Raw genomic sequence first — 18,854 nt, 5'->3', positions numbered from 1 at the left:
TCGCCATGTGCGCCTCTCTATTGTGTGCGGGCAGCAGCTCCCTCTGCAGGGGGCCCGGCGGTGGCTGAAGGGACGTCCTGGACTGTGAGCAACTCTGATCAAAAAGCTCCAGAGGATCAGACCTCAGACCTTTGAGTGTTGTTGTGGTCTCTGCTCTGCTGTCTGCTGCCCTGGACCAGCTCTTTTACACCAAAGTTACAGCAGATACTGCATGGTGAGTTTTCAGAATTGTTTGCCATATTGTGATTCCTTTCTGTCTTTGTTCATTTGTTGCTTTTTTCTCCTTTCACCTTTCACCTTTCATCAAGCTATCTACTTACTTCCTCTGAAAAAAAACTCTTTTTATTTTGAACAGCAGTCACAATTTCTTGATATAGATATAAATAGAAGTTATTTTTTCTTTTTCTCTCTAATGGACAAGCTATCACATTCTTTGCATTTTAAGGGTCTCTCTTTTTGTCTCCACTTTTGCAGTAAACCTGGCATGATGAGACTAGCGTTTGGGACTCTACCCATCAAGGAGGTCCCCTGTACCTCTCTGTCTAGTGTCACTGTTGCTCTTTGTCTTCTCACTCTGCTCCTGATGGCTCTCAGGGGCCGTAAGAGCCACAGATCCCTCTTCCACCTGAATTGTTACTCCCAGTTGGACCAGATGAAATACCCCCCTCCTCCTGGCCCCACACCTTGGCCGCTTGTTGGTAATCTGCTCCAGATGGGGGACCAGATTCATCTCTCTCTAACCCGATTGAGGCTCCAGTATGGCGATGTTTTCAAGGTATAAAACGTGTGTTTTATACATTTGTGATGGGCAGTGGGCTAAATGTTCAATCATTTCTATATTCAATAATTTGTTCTTTCATACACTGCAGATGCGTCTGGGCTCTTTGACTGTTGTCGTCCTGAGTGGATACACCACCATCAGGCAAGCACTGGTTCGGCAGGGGGAAGCTTTTGCTGGGCGACCTGACCTTTTTACGTTTTCTGCTGTAGCCAATGGGACCAGTATGACCTTCAGCGAGAAGTATGGACCTGCCTGGATGCTGCATAAGAAGCTGTGTAAGAATGCTCTCAGGTCTTTCTCCCAGGCTGAACCTAGGGGGTCTGGTGCCACCTGTCTGCTGGAGGAGCATGTATGTGCTGAGGCTGCTGAGATGTTGGAGGTGATTCGGGAACAAGCTGCTAAGATGGAAAAAGGGGAAGATATGACAGGTATAGATCCGGTGATGCCGCTGGTAACATCAGTGGCAAATGTGGTCTGTGCACTCTGTTTTGGGAAAAGGTATGACTACAATGACAAGGAGTTCCTCACTATTGTCCACATCAACAACGAGGTCCTGAGGATCTTTGCAGCAGGGAACCTGGCTGATTTCTTCCCTGTGTTCCGCTACTTTCCAAGTCCATCTCTGAGAAAGATGGTCCAGCACATCCGCAGGATGAATGGATTCATGGAGCGAAGCATCGAGGAACACATCAACACCTTTGATAAGGTACAGTAAGGAGGCCAGTAGATACATTGTATTGTTTGTGATGTGTGATATATCATTTGGGACAAACTGGAAGAAAATGCAAAACAATGCAAAGATACACACTGATGTGATCACACTTTAATGAAACCAATGCTGTTTTGTATGACAACATTTGGGAGCATGCACTGAAATACAGATGTTCAAAATAAAGGGATAAAGACATCACATGTGTATCAAGACAAGCCACCACAATGACCTGTTAAATAATAACTGTCTGCTGATTTGATGATAATTATTCTATTCTTGCACAATGAACATTTTCACACACAAAATCTACAGAATATTTTCAGGATAGCCTAATATGGTGGATGGCGTGTCTGTAAGTGTTGTTTTTAGAAGATCTGTCCGACTAATTTGCTGTCCACTATTTAGTAATCTGACATTGCTCTCATACAGTAGTAGCTGTGAGTGCAACTGAAGCCAAAAAATAACAAACAAGTTCCCTGGGAGGGACCTTTGTTCTTGTGCAGAGGAGCTAAAATGTTCGCACGCACTCTAATTAGGAATTAGCAACCTCCTGGAAGACACGCGTCGTACCATAACTGATTAATGTCTCTGCCCTAATTGTTGCTTTTAAAATTAAACATCTATTTCTGCATAATCCCAAAGATAATATTGATTTAAGAAGAAAGACAACAAGTCTACAACTGGCATGTTGATGTTGTCATTTTGCTAGGTGCCAAGTGTATCATATTTAGTGTGTGTGTGTGTGTGTTGTTATTGTTGTAGAACTGTATCCGGGACATAACAGACGCTCTGATTGCACTTTGTGAAGACAGAGATGAAAATAAGGATACGTCTATGCTCTCCAACTCTCAGATCATTCACACTGTCATAGACATCTTTGGTGCAGGTCAGACACACTGGGAATGATGATGAGTAGTGCTAATAACAATAAAATCAATCACAACGATGAAGACGGCCAATTCTCCATATTCACTGTTGTTGTTGTGTTGTGTGTGATTTCCAAAAGGATTTGACACCATCATTGCTGGTTTACAGTGGAGCCTGTTGTACCTCATCAAGTTTCCAGACATCCAGGACAGAATACACCAGGAGATAGGTACTGTCTAATGTCTTATATGATATTTAACAGCGAGTGCCATGTCTTTGTGTACCAAATTAACCCTTTTTACTGGGAGCCAGAGGGAACTCTGGTAAAACTTTGTGTTCATGGTAATAAGCATTGAGCATTGTGGCATGAAACAAATGTTTTTGTTTTCATTTCAATCTACTATTGTAGAGAAAAGAAGACAAAAAATCATAAAGAACAAAGGCCTGTCTATTCTCATGGTTTAGTGTTTCTCATAGATCCGCTCATTAATGATTAACACATCACTAATGAACAAAGATTGTACCTAGTGGTCTGTTATAAAAAAAAACACACCAAAGAAACCTTTGCGGTGAAGAGGTTGCTTGCCATATAATAGATTATTGTATTTGAGACATGCAGTATTTATGGAGATCAATATCAGCTTTAGCTCTGATGTTATGTATTCTAGCATGTACGTCAAGAGAAATATTCAACAAGGTGAAACTTGTTTTTAAGAACACAACCATGGGAAAATGCATCTCTCTGTAACAAATGTATTAACCCAAGAGTATCCAGGCATCTGTGATGTCTGTTAGGGAGTATCAAGATCGTAGGCAGAATCAACATAACAAAAACCTAACAATGGCCAACCCGAGTGCCCTTCCCGGACAGACAGAATCCGACAGCCACCAGAGGAACTCACAAAAGATGAGTCCAATTTGCTGACGCCAGAGCTACTTTTGAAGTGGGCTGACAGAACTGGTGCTGTCTGTTCTGAGGCACGTTGCATTTTCACAGAGAGAGAGAGGGGGAGAGAGAGGCAGAGTGAGAGAGGGCTGTAAGAGGAGACGAGATGAATCAGATGGAAAGAGGGAGGCACAAACAGCCAGAGAAAGAAAGAAAGGTTAGAGAGTTGTCCCAGACTGACACAAAGGCAGTAACACGCAAGGCATCAAACACACAGTTTAATGTTCTTCACTTATGAATTTGATATTGTAAAAACATGTTTAGTTTGATTAACAGACTGAGCAGCGTTTATTCATTTTACCAGAAGCCTGATGAGTGAATTTTTAGTCCTTTGTTGTCAACATTTGTTGACTAAAAATGATTAATTGATTAAATGTTTTGAATGATTAATTAAAAACATTTGAATTCATTTGACAGATGAACGTGCAGTGTCTATGTCATTGTAATGATTTGTAAAGTGCATATTTGTGCAATGTTACACACAGCATACATACAGCAGTTTTACAGACACAGAGCCTTTAGTTGTTTTGAAGAGTAGACTGAAAACTAACTAAAAGTATAACTAACTAAGTTACATGGATACACTGAGTGTTTTGCTAGTTTCTTATAATGTGTAAAATATCACAACACTGTAATGTAAACTCAAGTATTACAGAACATGGAGCCCCAGTTTACGCCTGGTATTTACCACTTTGTCATGGGGAAACCTCCTGGTGAAAAACTTCCCAAGTTGCAGAGGAGCACCTGAATGCACTATTAGTTTAAGTCTCCAGACCATTTCATTGGTTGAGGAAGTGCTGGTGGAACTTGACCTTTGGGTCCTCTAAAGGACACAACTTTTTATTGAGCTGCAGCTTTCAAATAATCCAGCACACAAATTTAGGTGAAAGTTATGTCTCAGGAGAGAAAGAGGGCTGCTCAGTTTTGCCCAAATTCCTATAGCTTTGTCTTTTATTGTTGTTCCTGTTGTTTTTTGTCAGATGACCACATTGGCACTTCCAGATTGCCACGGTTTTCAGATAAGCCCAAGATGCCTTTCACTGAGGCTTTCATCTATGAAGTATTTCGTCATGCTTCCTATGTCCCTTTCACCATACCTCACTGGTAAGCCAATAGTTGTGTTTATAGTGCAGTGCAGTACATTCAGGTTTAAAGGCCCTGAAAACCCATTTTCTCAATCAGCTTCTTACTATGAAAGAAGAGATTCTACATGATCACAAAATCTCCTGCCAGCATTACAACAGTGTTGTTTATTTCTCACCAAAGAGTGTTGATTATCTGTGTTATTGTCTGTGCTTTCCTCATGGTTTGAAGCAGGCTGGGCTCAGGTAGAAATACATCAATCAGGATATCAGCATTACAGGATAAATAATTTGTATTTAAAATCATGCCTTCAGGGGCTTTAAGATGATCTGTATTGTTGTTAAAGCTTTCCTCTCTTTTCCTCTCTTTTAGTACCACAAGAAACATAACCCTTAATGGATTCTTCATTCCCAAAGATACCTGCGTCTTCATCAACCAGTATCAGGTCAATCATGATATGTGAGTATCTGTCAGCGATCAACACAAAATTATGACTTTGAATTTGACTTGTGCATAATTTTTGTCAGTCATTATGTCAATAAAGAGTCAAAAGGTGCAAAAATGCATAGTAACGCACATTCCAGGTTTATGAATTGTATATTTTATACTTACCCTAAAGTTATTGTAGTTGTTTGTCAAAGAGTCTTGTTGAACTACAGTGCTCAGGTGTGTTTTTTTAGGCAGATGTTTTCACAGTTTGGCACTGAATTTGCTAACTTCCTGTGCATGGATGGTGCAGTAGCCTTCTCTTTAGGTAAGCAGGTCATGAACGTAGTGTCATCCTCCTGCTTTGTCTTACTTTAAAGTGAGGGGAAGATTTGGAGGTGATTGTTACATTTGATTTTCATGGACTCTTCATTTTAGTTCTTTTTTGTCCAGTATCCTAAATAACGCATGGCAGCCCCAAATTATCCGACTGTCTCTTTCTCTCCTCTCTCAATATCTAATTTCCTGTTGATAAGTACATTTTCTTGGCTTCCATGTGTTCTATTTAACTTATGTTCTTTATCATCTGCGTCAGTGGTTTATTGATCTTTATGTCTTTCACTTTGTCCCAGTGATCTTTGGGGTGACCCAGACACATTTCGCCCTGCACGCTTCCTGAGTTCATCAGGGCTTCTCAACAAGGAGCTGACGGAGAAGGTTCTCATCTTCGGCATGGGGAAGAGACGTTGTCTTGGTGATGGATTTGCACGTTTGGAGATGTTTGTCTTTCTCACCACGCTGCTCCATGGGCTGCGGATCCAAAATGTTCCAGGTCAAGAGCTGGATCTTAGCACCGATTTTGGTCTGACTATGAAACCACGTCCTTACAGGATTACCATCTCCTCGAGGTTTTAGACCCGCAAAAACTCAAGTGATGCTCTATGTGGATCACAACACAAATCCTATTAATGGATTAGTTTTAATTTAATAATGTTAAATATTACTGGAATTGTGGTTTTACTATTAGCCTCCATTTTTGGCTAACACAATACCTGATACAGTACCTCTCATTAATACATATTTGTTCACAGACTGGAGTTTCTGATTTGCACACATTCAAACAACAAAAAGGGAAATATATATATTTACATATATATATATACAAATGTGTTTCTAGATGCTGACAAGTAGACATTTTTTCCATGCATAAGATATTGAAAAATAGTCATAAAAATTGTGTTGATTGTAGGAATAGATGAACTAACTTCATGTTTGTTTTGGGACACAATATTTGCTGAGAAAGGGTCATTCAAAGTGCTTCTGTGCCTGTACTTTGGTAGGGTAAAGTCCATCTGCCTTCCTGTCCCACTGAATTAAAAATGAAACTACAGCCCCTCATTAAAAGCCTTCATCTTAAGTTATTAGTTACAGTTACACACAGAGGGAGGGAGAGAGAGGGTGTTACAGATTGGTAATCAGCACTCCAGGCCTCAAACTGTGTTCATGCAAGGTTCATCCTCACTCTTTCACTTCCCTCTCTTTCAACTTTTCCTCCGATCTCCTCCCCATCAGTTAGAATCCTTTTCATCTCCTCACTCCCCTTATTTCCTCATCTTCTTCCTGTCATTATCCCCCTTCCCTGGCTCCTCCTCCTCTTTTAGTCTAGCTTCAAGGCATACACTGTCATCTGCTCCCATCACATCTCCCCCAGTGGCTCTCTAAAGAAATAATGCAAAAATATATATTAAGACATACAAGTTCCCCCGTTTTTTTGAACATCCTCCTCCACACGCATCAGTACTGTGAACTCCCACACACCCGGATTAGATACAGTCCCAGACATCTTTAAGGGGGGTAAAGAGGACAGCGAAGTGTGAAATCAGGCATTTCTATTTTCATAAGCTGAATGTAAAGAAGCATGGCAGCATCTGTTTGAACAAAAGGGGAGTTAAGCAGAATAACTTATAGGAACTTATTTGAAAGTTACGTTCAAGACAGTTTTATCTCCCTTTAACTTGTATCTCTCCAGGGAAAGTCTTCTGAGGATTCATGGTCTTTTCCAACATTGTGCCAAATCTGTAACCCCCTGGTCACACCTCTCTTCCCTAACCTCCAGTAAGATCAGCAATTGCTGTAAAATTTCAAGATTTTTGGTCCTTAAGTCCTGACATATCACATTCATTTGGGAGGAACCAGCTGTAATTGTTTCTGTTTTTATTCAATGTTCCGTGGCTCATAAATTGATTGATGAATTAGGTAGAATAGCTACATTTTAGCACACATTGCTTGAAAGGAATTTATAATCCTTAATATCCAAGATAATTATCCTTGTTGATCTGATATCATAACTGTCATAGGCATCCAGGTATATATAGTTTTTTTAAATCATTATTTGTAACTGTGAACATGTTGAATTACCTCTTTAAAGGTTTCACTCAAAGAGTTAAAAATGTTATCTGGACTATAGTTGACAATGTCATCAGGCTTTTTAAAAATAATCTTGAAAGGAAAGGAGAAAGGAAACAAGGGAAAAGGACATATTGTTAATGATAAAAGTAGTAAAATATAAAAATATTGTAAAGTGAAATAGTGAACATGAGCTTCTAACATTTCCTTTGTATGGTGAACATCATACTCTGAAGTGAAACTTGTAACATGATAATAAAAAAGAACATGCTTAACTTCCGTGTTGCACTAGTCTTATTTATATTTTCAAGCATATTTTCATTTCAACATTTTTACTGTATTACAGTATTGTAACTCTCAGATTGTCCTCAGTGGCCTCTAGACCTGCCAACATTGTCTTATGATGACAGCAGGCATTCAGCCATTTACTGCATTAAAGGCATCTTTCCCAGTCCGCCTGTGTGTGGTCATGTATACAAACCATTTACAATGACTTGGTTTGTGTCGATTAATTAACAAAACACACCCGGAGGATGAGACCGCAGCCGCCTCATCAACCCTGTTCCCTCTCCATGTGCTTTCCATAGCGCTCTGTCTCTTTGTCCCTCACTTTGTTCTGGTCCACAGAGCTCACAGTATGATTTAAACCATGGCTGTCATTAAAGAATAACAAATCACAGGGAACATGTGCTGAGTGGCCTCTGATCTAAAGCAGCCAATAAACCACAGCACGCAAAGCTAGGAAACATGGCTCTAATGTGCCGTAACAAAGAGAACAACTTGTGGGGCCCTCGGTATAGATTAAAAATGCTGAACAATTCAGAATGGGCCCAATTTCAGACAAAAAATAGTCTACTAATAGAAACTTTTATCCCCCATCAGCACCAACATGCCATCCTGGCTCAAACAATTTCTGTTTGAAGCCTCGACTTTGCTGTGACTTTTTCTTTTGTCTGAGCCAAAACCTTGAGTGAGACAAAAACAAAACAAGGAGCAGCTCCAAAATAAAATTATTGTTTTTCCCAGTTAATCACCCATATGACACATTACTATCTGCACATTTACAGAGAAGTAATACCTGGGAGTTCATTTGATGTATTAACCTTTAAAGCCCTCCCTCCTTACAGTTGTCTTTACCCACTATAATAAAGCTCTAATTTTAGTGAACCTGTCTGAAAAAAGAAAACAAGAACAACAGGACAGGGCCTTTGCATGTGTGAGCGTGTCCATTCCCAGCCATGTGATATGCCCCCCCCCCCCCCGTAACAGTAGCTGTAGCAGCAGCTTGGCTCTGGAGACTTAACCTAACAAGCTCTAATGGGCTACAAACTACACAATACAATAGGAGTGCAAACTGAATGGCCAACTGACTTCCTATTTGCCTCTTCAGTTACACGTGGGGCCTTGTATTACGGGGCCTCCTTCTATAGACCCAGGCAGGCAGCACCGATTAACAAACTGCACGCAATCCCCTGAATGCAACTGTTGGTGCCCCTGTAGTGATGTCACCTCAATAAATTAAACATTGAATCATTTAAAATATGTGCTTTTTTCAAGCACAACCATCTCAAACACAATCATTTCAGACGTCCTCCTCTTCCACTGTCTGTCCTGATCTCAACTTCATGATCAACTATCAGAAAAAGAGAAATAAAGTTAGTATGAATGTATGAGTGCGGTCATCTTGATAAAATTCTGTTTTATCCTAAATATAAATTGAAGTTTTGGCTTTACTGACTGTAATTACAGTAACAAACCTCTTTTAGCTGAGCAATCTCTTTGCTTTCCACATTTCTCTGAGCACTGTTGGTTATGGCCTTGACTCTTGTTGCATAACTGAAGGGTTCAGGGAAATCTTTATGTTAAGGTTCAGACTTTGTGTTCGGATAAATGATAATATTTGTCTCAGTTTTAATCTCTTACACAAGTGATGTGAGCGTCTCATCAAGGTTGCACTCTGAGGGAGAGATGTTGACGATCATGAGTGTTTTAGCGTTGCCACCCAGAGAGTCCTGCATGACCTGAGGGAGATCAAATTTGAAAGTCAGATGACTGTTCATCCAAGAGAACCAGTGGTTGAGATGCATTCTGTAAAAATATAATAATCTGTTTTCATCACCTCAGTCAGCTTGCTATTGCGGTATGGTACATGGGGCATTTCAGCAGACAAAGCTGATATCACATCACCCAGGGCACTCAGAGACTTGTTAATGGAGTTAGCCTCCTGTAGAGGAGAATATTTATAGAGGTCATGTGAAATCTTCTCTGATACATTCAATCAATTGAGCATTGGTAGGTTAGTCAATACATAACAAGTGAGTAAACCTTCAGCTGGTGGTCCTTGGCTCCAGTCTTGGCTGCTCTCTCACTGCCTGCCAGGTCCACGAGGCTCAGCTTCCCGATGCTCACATTCCCATTGGTCAGATTCCTGCTCTCCACCATGATGCCAACAATGAGGTGGGAGCGGGAACTCTCCACATTCATCTCTTGGGAAACAAAACAAAACAAAAAGAATCCTAAATACTGTTTCTTTTTAACTATTCAGAGCAAATAAATCTAACCCTGTGAGCTTTTTACAAATTTGTTATTGTCTGATGTAAACAGATTATATTTTTAGTTGTAATTATTCATTTTGTAATTTTTAGTGACAGTAGCTCTCCATTACTTATTCATCAGGTCCTTCATGTGAGGACCTCAATGACTTGTGTGTATCTATAAAACAAAGTTGTTCCTCTTCCTACAGCATGCTGATTCACAGTTTCGATGCTGTGCCACTCCCTGCTCAGTCCAGTAATGATGTACCAAGCTACTGTACCGTCACACTGACTGTAAATAACATAATTAATCCAAACCATTTAGCAGGGCCTTGTTTGAACTGGGCGACACTGCACGGTATAGAGAACTCACTGGTGGCAGAGATGTGTCGGTTGGCGCAGGCCTGCTGGAACAGAGCGTAGAGCTCCTGGGCACTGGAGGCCTCCTTTGTCTCTGCTCCTTGGGCGAACACAACCCCCTTTCTGTTCCTCTTGATCTCCACTCGCCTGGTTTGGCCATGAGACTGGGGCTGTGCATGGGCCTCACCAGCCAGGCTCACAAAGAGGTCCTGCAGCCTGTCATTGTACAGCTCCAGCATATAGGTCGAAACCTGAGGTAGAGGAATGAACAAGTACGGAGAAGAGGAGAGGAGGACGGAAAAAGGGAAGTGAGACAAGGTGAAAGAAATGAGCAAAGGTTCTGTGGTGGTATACTGCTGATACATTGTTATTACCTTGAAGCTGAATTTGGGGCTGTTCTCCTGTATGATATCAAATATGGCCTTAAAAGATCTCGGCATGATCCCGGGGCTCTTCTGTTCCTTGTCCCCAACCATGGTGAAGGTCTTCCCTGAGCCCGTCTGGCCATATGCAAAGATGCAGACGTTATAACCATCAATAGCCGACTGGATCAGCCTGTGAGAAAAGTAACTTCTGAGCTGCTGAGCTGTCAACCCCTCAAACATCTGTAGAGTCTTGGATTACAGGCCCCCCCGTCACCTCAATCAATTTAATAGTAACTGTACCTTTATAAGGCTGAGTTAGCACAAATTTATAGCTTAAACCATTTTGTAAATTTATTGTGGATCAAAACATACACATCTGGGTTCTATTATATGCTTGTTACAGAATATTTGTTTAAAAAAAATGTGTATGTTCATGTACCAGTCACTGATTGGAAAGTCCTGTTGTTGCTCACCCTCCCACCGCTTTAGAAACCTACACCCTTGCCCTCACCTGTTGGTGTCATGAAACAGGTCTTCTTGGGAGGCTTCAGCACTGAACACCCAGTCAAACTGAAACTCCCTCTGCCCACGTGGGGTCTCCACACAAACAGAGTAATCATCTATTTTATCCACAACGATGGCCCCACCCTGCACAGTCTCGGATCGACTCACTGGTCGTATCCGACAAAACACTCGGATTTTACCTGAAGAAATAAAAACAGGGACATGAAACATTAAACACCCAAAAATACCGGTAGTAAGGCACCATCACATGTGGTTAATTTCATACTGAATCCTAACGTGTACCTTTCATGTCTTGCACCATATTGTAGTATTTCTTCCTCAATGTCCTTTCTGAAGTGTAGTTCTCAATGATCTTCTTTTTCTCGTCTTTGACTTGCTTCAGCTTGAGAGAGAAGCATGACAGATTGATGTAAAACATGTATTTGTAGCCCCTTGGATTAAGACAGCTTTTAACAATAAATTCATAACCTAGATAGTTTTATTTTATGCATCTGGAAACTTAAAATAATGACCCCTGTTTACCACCCTGATGGGCTCCTTTGAGTCAACAGGGGAGCTGTAGTATCTGAGTGTTAAAGTTGACCATGCAGACCTTGGTGCTTTATGCTTGTTGCTGTAGATGTTGTATTTGAGTTCATCCAAAAGGTGTGCAGTGGAACCAGTATGAGGGGATTGAGGTGGCTGGGTCCTCAGCATGGTTTCACCTGAATGTTCCTGCTCATTCCTGAATGATTCTTGCACCATGACAAGGAACACTATCTTATAATGAATAGTTAAACCTAATCTACTCTAGGTGTCAAAACTAACAGGACAGGCATGATATGTATCTCCAACAATTCCTGTGGTTTACAAAGCACCCTTAGTCTACCAGCATGGTGAAACAGTAAGGACCGGGATTCGTTGGACCAGTGATGCAATCTTGACCTGATCCTGCAGCAGGAGAAGTTGATGGCCAACACTCTTCACTCCCTCTGTGGTTTTGATTGTTCCTCGTCCCAGGAGGTCCTCCAGTTCTGAGACTGCATCATCATCTGTGCAGAAAAGAAAAAAAGGCACTGATATAAGTAATGCTCCCTACACTCAGTTAGCCAACTGTGGCGCCAAAACAGATGCATAGTTGCAAGGAAGTGATCTTGTGAAGATGCAGATATTACATGCACGTATGTATGAATGTATTTACCATTCATTTGTCATTGATTGAAAGCATCAGGTTATTTAAGATATTTATTTACCATTCACAAGAGGGGTTTCTCCAGTTTTGATACAGTCTAAAGCCAGTTGAGAAACCTCGTACTCCCTCACAGTTTCTTGTAGTAAAGACAAACTCGACTCATATTCATCTGACCTGAAAGGTTCACAGTCCACAGTTATTAATTTCAGAAAATAATAATAATTTGGCACAATTTAACCTGATATAGTATTTTTTAAGTGGCGATATTCCAACCAACAAAAAGCCATATATTGTTTATTTCTGTAAACTGTTTCCATGATCTTTAACCCCTCTTGGTCTGTGGTCTCCTCCTCTCTGTCATTGCTGTCTTCTCTGGCCATCTGTAGACGGTCCAGTTCGTCTCTGGCGTTGACCAGAGCAACAAGATTCTCCTCAATCATTTGGTCCAAAAGAGCTCTGGTCTCAGCTACAGCAGAGCAGATGGCATGAGCCTAAAAGACAAAACACTGTAGTTTTACATTGTCAACACAACAAAGTTCCTATACAAAAAAGGAGGATGTATAAGAAAACAGAACAAAACGTATCTCTCTAGTAAAAAAAACCAAGAGAATGTCATATTTAAAAGCATTTGACAACAGTTGATTTACACACAAGTTTAATTTTATTTGTTGAACAGCACCTTGTGTATGACAGTGGGAAGGAGAACACTGCAGGGTGGCTGAGGGATGGGACTCTTTTCTGCCTCCAGCAGCTCTGTGATCTCTCTCTCCCTCTGATACAAGCTCTCCTTCAGTTCCTCCAGACGGGCTTTAGCTCCCTCCAGTGGTCGCTCAGACTCACTGCAGACCTGCAAATACAACCATGGTTCAGGCAACAGCTGCCAGCAGACAAAACTTCCTAATAACTAACTTTTTGATGAATGCCAAAACACCATTGCTCAGTTATTAGTTTTACGTCAGTTTTGCCATCCTAGTAGCCAATTAACAAAGCTTAGTGGGGAGCCCCAGAGTATCAAATATCTATTTTGCATTCATTAATCATGGGTGTTAAATGTGGCTTACATGGGCAATATACCTGCACTTGTTGTCCTGTCTCTAAACATTGAAAGATTCCTTCATAATGTATCAGGCCAATAAAAGGACACATTACATAGACCAAGAAGTTATTCAAATATCTAGATAATAAAAAATGAAGATAAGAAAGTTCAGGAAACTGTACAGAATGTGATGTGGCAGAATCAAATCTTGAACTTGTGATGTTATGTTTAGTCTTTCACCTTGCTGTGCAACATGAGCTTTGCTGTCTATTGTCCCCTAGAAGGTTGTTTGTTGATATGTTTGTAATCTTAGATTGTGCACCTCAGATATGGGCAACAGATTGCAATGGTAACTGATTTCAACCCACCACAGTCTGCTGTTGAGCTGATAGTCCTTTGTTCTCTGAGCTTACACCTTCCTCAGCTGCTTCCTGCTGCTGCTCTTGAGATGATAGCATCAATATTTCTTGGACTTTACCCACTTCCTGTCTGGCCATCTGCAGCTCCTGTAGTGCTGTTACCGTAAACGGACATTAATTAAGGTGTTATATCAGGCCAGTGATTACTCACACATGTAATGCATGCATGAAGACTCACTGGAGGCCTGGTGGCTGTGCAGGACGTCCAGCCTGTTGGAGAACAACTCCAACATTTTGCTCTAAAAGAAAGTTGGTCTGATAAAACAGTTGCCAGTAGCCTCGATAGTTATACTCAAATAAGGCCACAAGGGGGTGCTCTAGTTCAGACGATGGCATAAGAAGCTATGAGGCCTGCATCAAATTTTATCAAACCTTTTCTCTGTGCCACCGCAAGGCCTCTTCTTTACTCCTCCTCTGCTCATCCAGCAGTTGCTCGTTCTGTGCACTCAAGGCCTGCAGGAAACAGAACCAGGAATATAGAGAAATACATAAATTACAGTTTAATATTACAACTATATGGACTGTAACGTGCATTTACATGACTGATGAAGTTTGGTGTAGAATCTGAGACTTTGAGTGCATTTTTTTAACTTAACCACCAGAAAGAACAAAGTGTGTTGAAAGAAGCAGTTGCAGGAGAAAGGATTGATATTTAGATAAAAAAAGGGAAAAAATAGGGACAGATGGATTGACTAATGAACAACACTGACCACTACTCTCTTCTCCCAGTCAGCGTTCTTCTTCTCCACCTTCTCCTGGTAGAGGTCCAGGATTCTCCTCAGAGTGTTCAACTTGTTCTGATAATGACATCTGATCCTCTGCATGGTCCATTCCTGATCACACCAAATGCATTGCATTACTATTTGTCAGTGCACTTACACACATGTGCAGATACTTTCTCACCTGGTTCTCCCGTGCTGTCATTTGGAAGTTCTCCTCCAGCTCCTGCACCATCTCCAGATGTCTTTTCTTCATCGCTTCCATGTCCTCGGCTATCTGCGCAGTGCATACCACAGACCTCACTTGCAAAAAATAACATTCTTGTATCATATGCTGATCAAATGTCTTCCAGGGCTACACAAGCAGCATCAGGGCAGCCATGTGAGCATGAACGAGAACACAACACAGTGTCTGACAGTGACTGCATTGTGTGTTTGCATGCCCTAGCACTGAACAACTGGACACATCTCTAAACCACACTGAAAAATATTCAGTATTCACTGTTTCATAAGATCAAATAAAAGTTATTTTATCTGCTCTGACACTGTTGGTGTGAAATATGGATATAATTTTGTGAGTCTTGTGGTATCGACTGATTATATTCTAAATAAAAACTCATTGCCACTGTGAGAAACACACATTTTGTTCTGTGCTGCTTTCCTGCTATGATGCTCTTTTTTGTACCTGAGTGATGCAGAGTTCAGCTGACTCATAGGGGATGTAGATCTTGACATCTTGTGATCGCTCAGTTGCTGTCGCCTGATCTGTCGCATCACAGCTATCTGACAGCTGAGATTCTGATTGGCCTGTAGAAAAAGCTCATGCTGTATATTACAATTCAGTTCAAAGCAGGTATAGCCTCAAATTCACAATAAGCAGGTGATCAGTATAGAAGACCTCACTTGTCCTAACATGAGCACCTCTAGGGCATCCCTTCACCTGCAGTATCTCTCACACTGCCCCACCAGCACCCTCCTCTCACCTATACACAGACTCACACTATCACCCCTCCTTCTCCACACATTTCTTTATCTTTTTACTGCACCTTGGTTGACTTCTTGTCCAGGGTGTTTCCTCCGATCAGCACCGATCCAACGTCTGAACGCAGTCCACTTCTTCATCCACTGAGTTTTGTGATGAACGACAGCTTGAGTAACGAAGCAAATTGTTTGTGGAGAGTTGGAATCAACTTAAGAAGTGGAGTAATGGGAAAGAGAAAGAAGAAGAGAGGAGAAAGAGTGACATCAAGTCTTGTAACACAGATTCTAGTATCGCCCACTCATTTTGCAATATAGTGTTATGTGACATAAGTTGCACAACACCCTTATTAATCAGTCAAAGGTTGCAACTGAAAACATCACAATGAAGAACACAGGCTCATAAATTCATTTCTGGTTGGTTTGTGATTTTGAGAGTTTTTCTCAGTCGATATTGCTTTTATAGTAATAAAAATGAAAACAAAAGTATTCCAGCAAACCAGATAATTATATCTCAGTCATTTAATTGAAGAGAAGAGCAAATATTCATAATCATAATACTGCACTGATCAGATGAATGTCAACCTAAGCAAATAGTTTTATTGGCCACTGGAGTTCATAAATCACTCCCTAGCGTGTGTGTAAGTCAGTGTGTGTGCTCTCTAAAGCAAACAAACCAATCACACAACAACTGGCTAAAGTATAAAAAAAGTTATTTAGCATGTTTCTTTGCCAGTTTTTCTGATGAAAATCTGATCTATACAAATGTTTGCTTATAATGTATTTATCATTATTTTCTTGGCTTTAAACATTTCTGACATGGATGCAGTTCATAGGTGTGAAGTGTGGCTTTAAAAATGAAAATGGGGAAAATAAAACACATGAACCTCAGTCAGACAGTTGACATTTTATTCATTAGATTAAAAACATGTTTTACATCTTTATGATTATGATAAGTGATTAGTATTCAGTTTAGTGTCTATTTACAGGTTTTTTCTTTAATATTACATATTGAATCATTTCTAATAATCATTCTGAGCGAAGAAGATGATGTTGTTAATCCCTGTTTATTTTTTGTTATTGATAGTAATCCATCTCTGCTTATCTAGAATATTGACACATTACATTAAATGGCTCCCCTACTGAATATTTCATCACTCTCTGTGTCTAACATTCCCATCCCACCCTCTATCCTCATTGTTTCCTCGTACAGGAATGTGGGTGTGCCGTCAAGCTGTTACCGTCTTCCCAGAAACACCTTTCAGTGGAAAAACAGAAATTATATCATAAAATTAAACACAGCAGATTGTAAGATAGCAGCCAGAGTAAACCTAAAGGCAAAAAACTCAAAACAAGAGCAAGATAAAAACTTAGTTTGGAGTTTAGTTTGAGGTTAAAAGTCATTAGATAAAAGGTTATTGAATGAAAGCCCACTGTTTGGTAATTTATCTTGTAAAAGTGATTATGATTGGATGCATGTGTGTGTGTGTGTGTTTGTTGCTTCTACTGGTCTTACCTGCTGTGTTGTCCTCATATGGGTCAAACTGTGTGTTATGAATTACTGGACATGGCCTCTCATCCTTCAGCTCTGGTACACTGCCCGGCAAATCCTCCAGCACCTGCGCTGTCACTGGGGCCCGTACAAGCCGCGAGGACACCACAGGGTCCTCAGGGCCTGTAGACTGGTTAGTGGCCTCCCAGGCACCTGACAAAAAATTTGCATACAGATGGTGCACATAATGTGAAGAGGAAATTTAGATACAGACACAGAAATTCAGGATAAGATTAGATTTTTACTCCTGGATTCCCCCCTCTATTTATGGATGGAGCACATCATGTAGATAAGACAGATTGTGGATGGATGCAGATGGAGGTGAGATGAAATGCTGGAACGAAGGTGCAGCAGAGGAACAGATAGCCTTCATGTAATGAAAACATCTGGACGGAAGATGGTGGAGCTTACAGTGATGCAATGCTGGCATGAGGCCTGTCTTAATATATTTTATGAGAACACGAAGACATTTGCGTGCTTGCCATATCAAACTGTAAACCACACACACTTAAAAACATTTTTGCGTCCATTTCTGCAACAGCTGGCATGACCACCAGCTACTGTCACTTCACTTGATGCTTGTCTGTTTGTATGTGTGCATGCATGCGTGTGTGTGTTTAAGTCTGGATCTGGTGGACCTGGCTGGGCTTCATATCCAGATCTCCAATCAAACCCTTCCAGGAACAATGTGTTATATTTGCTCTGATACACTGACTGTGCCGCTGCTTTACAACAGAGGCAGCCAAGTAGCTGTAATATTTAAACCTTATCTACCTTTATCTGTCTGCATGTAACACATTTCTCACTCAGAACAGATTCTTCTACAGCCCATAATCTGCAGTGGTGCTGCTCCAGTAATCTTTTTGATATAGAAATGAACACAAGGATGTCCTAACTGCTGTAAAGATTCATTCAATCCATTGCTAAAGCTCAGGTGTTTGTTGCTGTGTTTAATACTCACGTTGCTTGCCTGCAGGGGCCACAGAGTGATGTCTCCCTACTTTCTTTCCCAGAAAGGTCAGTGAATAGGATCCATTCTCAGCTCCAGAAGAGTTCACATACATCTTGAATGTAGTTTAACTGTCACTGCTGCTGTTGTGTATGATCTTTGTATATGAGTACATGCAACTGGATCTGTCCAAAATCTGTAGAGAAAAGATGCTTAAAATCATTTTAAAGCCACAAAGATCCCGGAAAGATGAATAATCTCTCAATTTTAATTCAAAAAATATTTTTAATCTACATCAAAAACTCTATCTTCAAATTATTTGCAGATGTCAAAAAGCTCACACCGCACATTCACTCAAGGAGTAAAATCCTTTTGTTAGCCTACACAAGCTGCTATAAACTACGAGCTTCTCAACAGGAAAAACTGAAAATCCCAAAGTTTGAGTGCGTGTGTCTATTTTTGTTCTTCAATTTCCCTGCTTTCAAGGTGCTATATGAGAAAAAAAAATCTTAGCAAAGTTGACAAACAGGAAAAAAAAGAATAAAACTTGCCTTGATGATAAATTAATTCCCTGGTCTCAGAGCAGATCTGATCCCTTCAGTGTGATTCAGTTTTGGTGCTGCTATGCTGACCAGGAGGACGAGGACGCATCGATCCTGATCTCTAAGGGGAACCAAACTCTCAACAGTCTTTAAATATTAAACCTGAAGAGATGGAGTTTCACCAGGTACTGGCTTAAACCCCACAAAGCCTGCTGGTAAAAAGATGCCCCAAACAGTCCTCAGGTTTCCCGTGTGTAAGTTAGAGATTGTAACTGGATGCTGTCTCACACTCACACGGACACACACACACATAAAGTATGTACACACACTCACATCACTTTGTCTTTCTTGTTTTTATTTGTTTACCTGGAGACCCCACACTTTCCTCAGCTATTGTTAGGGTCATTATATATCATGAACTGCACTGAGGAGAAGCAGTGAATTAACTTTACGCATAGTTTTTGGACCACAGAGAATGATGTC

At 40.7% G+C, this 18,854-nt stretch overlaps 2 protein-coding genes across 2 annotated transcripts; one reads left to right on the top strand and one right to left on the bottom strand.

Annotated features, from left to right (window-relative positions):
• LOC122993415 (cytochrome P450 1A1) lies at positions 1 to 7,496 on the top strand. The gene is made up of 8 exons (XM_044367567.1): positions 1 to 214; positions 475 to 775; positions 870 to 1,487; positions 2,256 to 2,379; positions 2,500 to 2,589; positions 4,287 to 4,410; positions 4,762 to 4,848; positions 5,448 to 7,496. Exons 2-8 carry the CDS (start codon positions 485 to 487, stop codon positions 5,728 to 5,730), a joined length of 1,617 nt encoding a protein of 538 aa, XP_044223502.1. The 5' UTR covers positions 1 to 214; positions 475 to 484; the 3' UTR covers positions 5,731 to 7,496.
• On the bottom strand, positions 5,850 to 15,568 carry si:dkey-96l17.6 (kinesin-like protein KIN-14E). Its single transcript, XM_044367554.1, has 19 exons — positions 15,397 to 15,568; positions 15,036 to 15,157; positions 14,342 to 14,627; positions 14,004 to 14,084; positions 13,810 to 13,870; positions 13,581 to 13,726; positions 12,856 to 13,023; positions 12,504 to 12,667; positions 12,238 to 12,350; positions 11,930 to 12,036; positions 11,288 to 11,387; positions 10,992 to 11,184; positions 10,490 to 10,670; positions 10,129 to 10,366; positions 9,547 to 9,707; positions 9,341 to 9,445; positions 9,145 to 9,242; positions 8,979 to 9,057; positions 5,850 to 8,854 (listed from the first exon to the last, which is right to left on the bottom strand). Exons 3-19 carry the CDS (start codon positions 14,486 to 14,488, stop codon positions 8,804 to 8,806), a joined length of 2,193 nt encoding a protein of 730 aa, XP_044223489.1. The 5' UTR covers positions 14,489 to 14,627; positions 15,036 to 15,157; positions 15,397 to 15,568; the 3' UTR covers positions 5,850 to 8,803.
• Positions 15,569 to 18,854: the final 3,286 nt, after the last annotated feature.

Source organism: Thunnus albacares, chromosome 2, assembly GCF_914725855.1.
Source record: "Thunnus albacares chromosome 2, fThuAlb1.1, whole genome shotgun sequence".
Classification (NCBI taxonomy): domain Eukaryota; kingdom Metazoa; phylum Chordata; class Actinopteri; order Scombriformes; family Scombridae; genus Thunnus; species Thunnus albacares.
The sequence above is the reverse complement of the archived record's forward strand: the minus strand, read 5'-3'. Positions and strand labels throughout refer to the sequence as shown.

Bases quoted from the DNA above. Each gene is read 5' to 3' on its own strand.
- LOC122993415 (XM_044367567.1), top strand. From the start codon at position 485: ATGATGAGACTAGCGTTTGGGACTCTACCCATCAAGGAGGTCCCCTGT. The intron at 1,488-2,255 runs GTACAGTAAGGA...TTATTGTTGTAG, and splicing joins ACATCAACACCTTTGATAAG to AACTGTATCCGGGACATAAC. The intron at 2,590-4,286 runs GTACTGTCTAAT...GTTTTTTGTCAG, and splicing joins CAGAATACACCAGGAGATAG to ATGACCACATTGGCACTTCC.
- si:dkey-96l17.6 (XM_044367554.1), bottom strand. From the start codon at position 14,488: ATGCAATGCATTTGGTGTGATCAGGAATGGACCATGCAGAGGATCAGA. The intron at 13,024-13,580 runs GTGGGTTGAAAT...TTGTATTTGCAG, and splicing joins CAGCTCAACAGCAGACTGTG to GTCTGCAGTGAGTCTGAGCG. The intron at 9,708-10,128 runs GTGAGTTCTCTA...TTGTTTCCCAAG, and splicing joins CCGACACATCTCTGCCACCA to AGATGAATGTGGAGAGTTCC.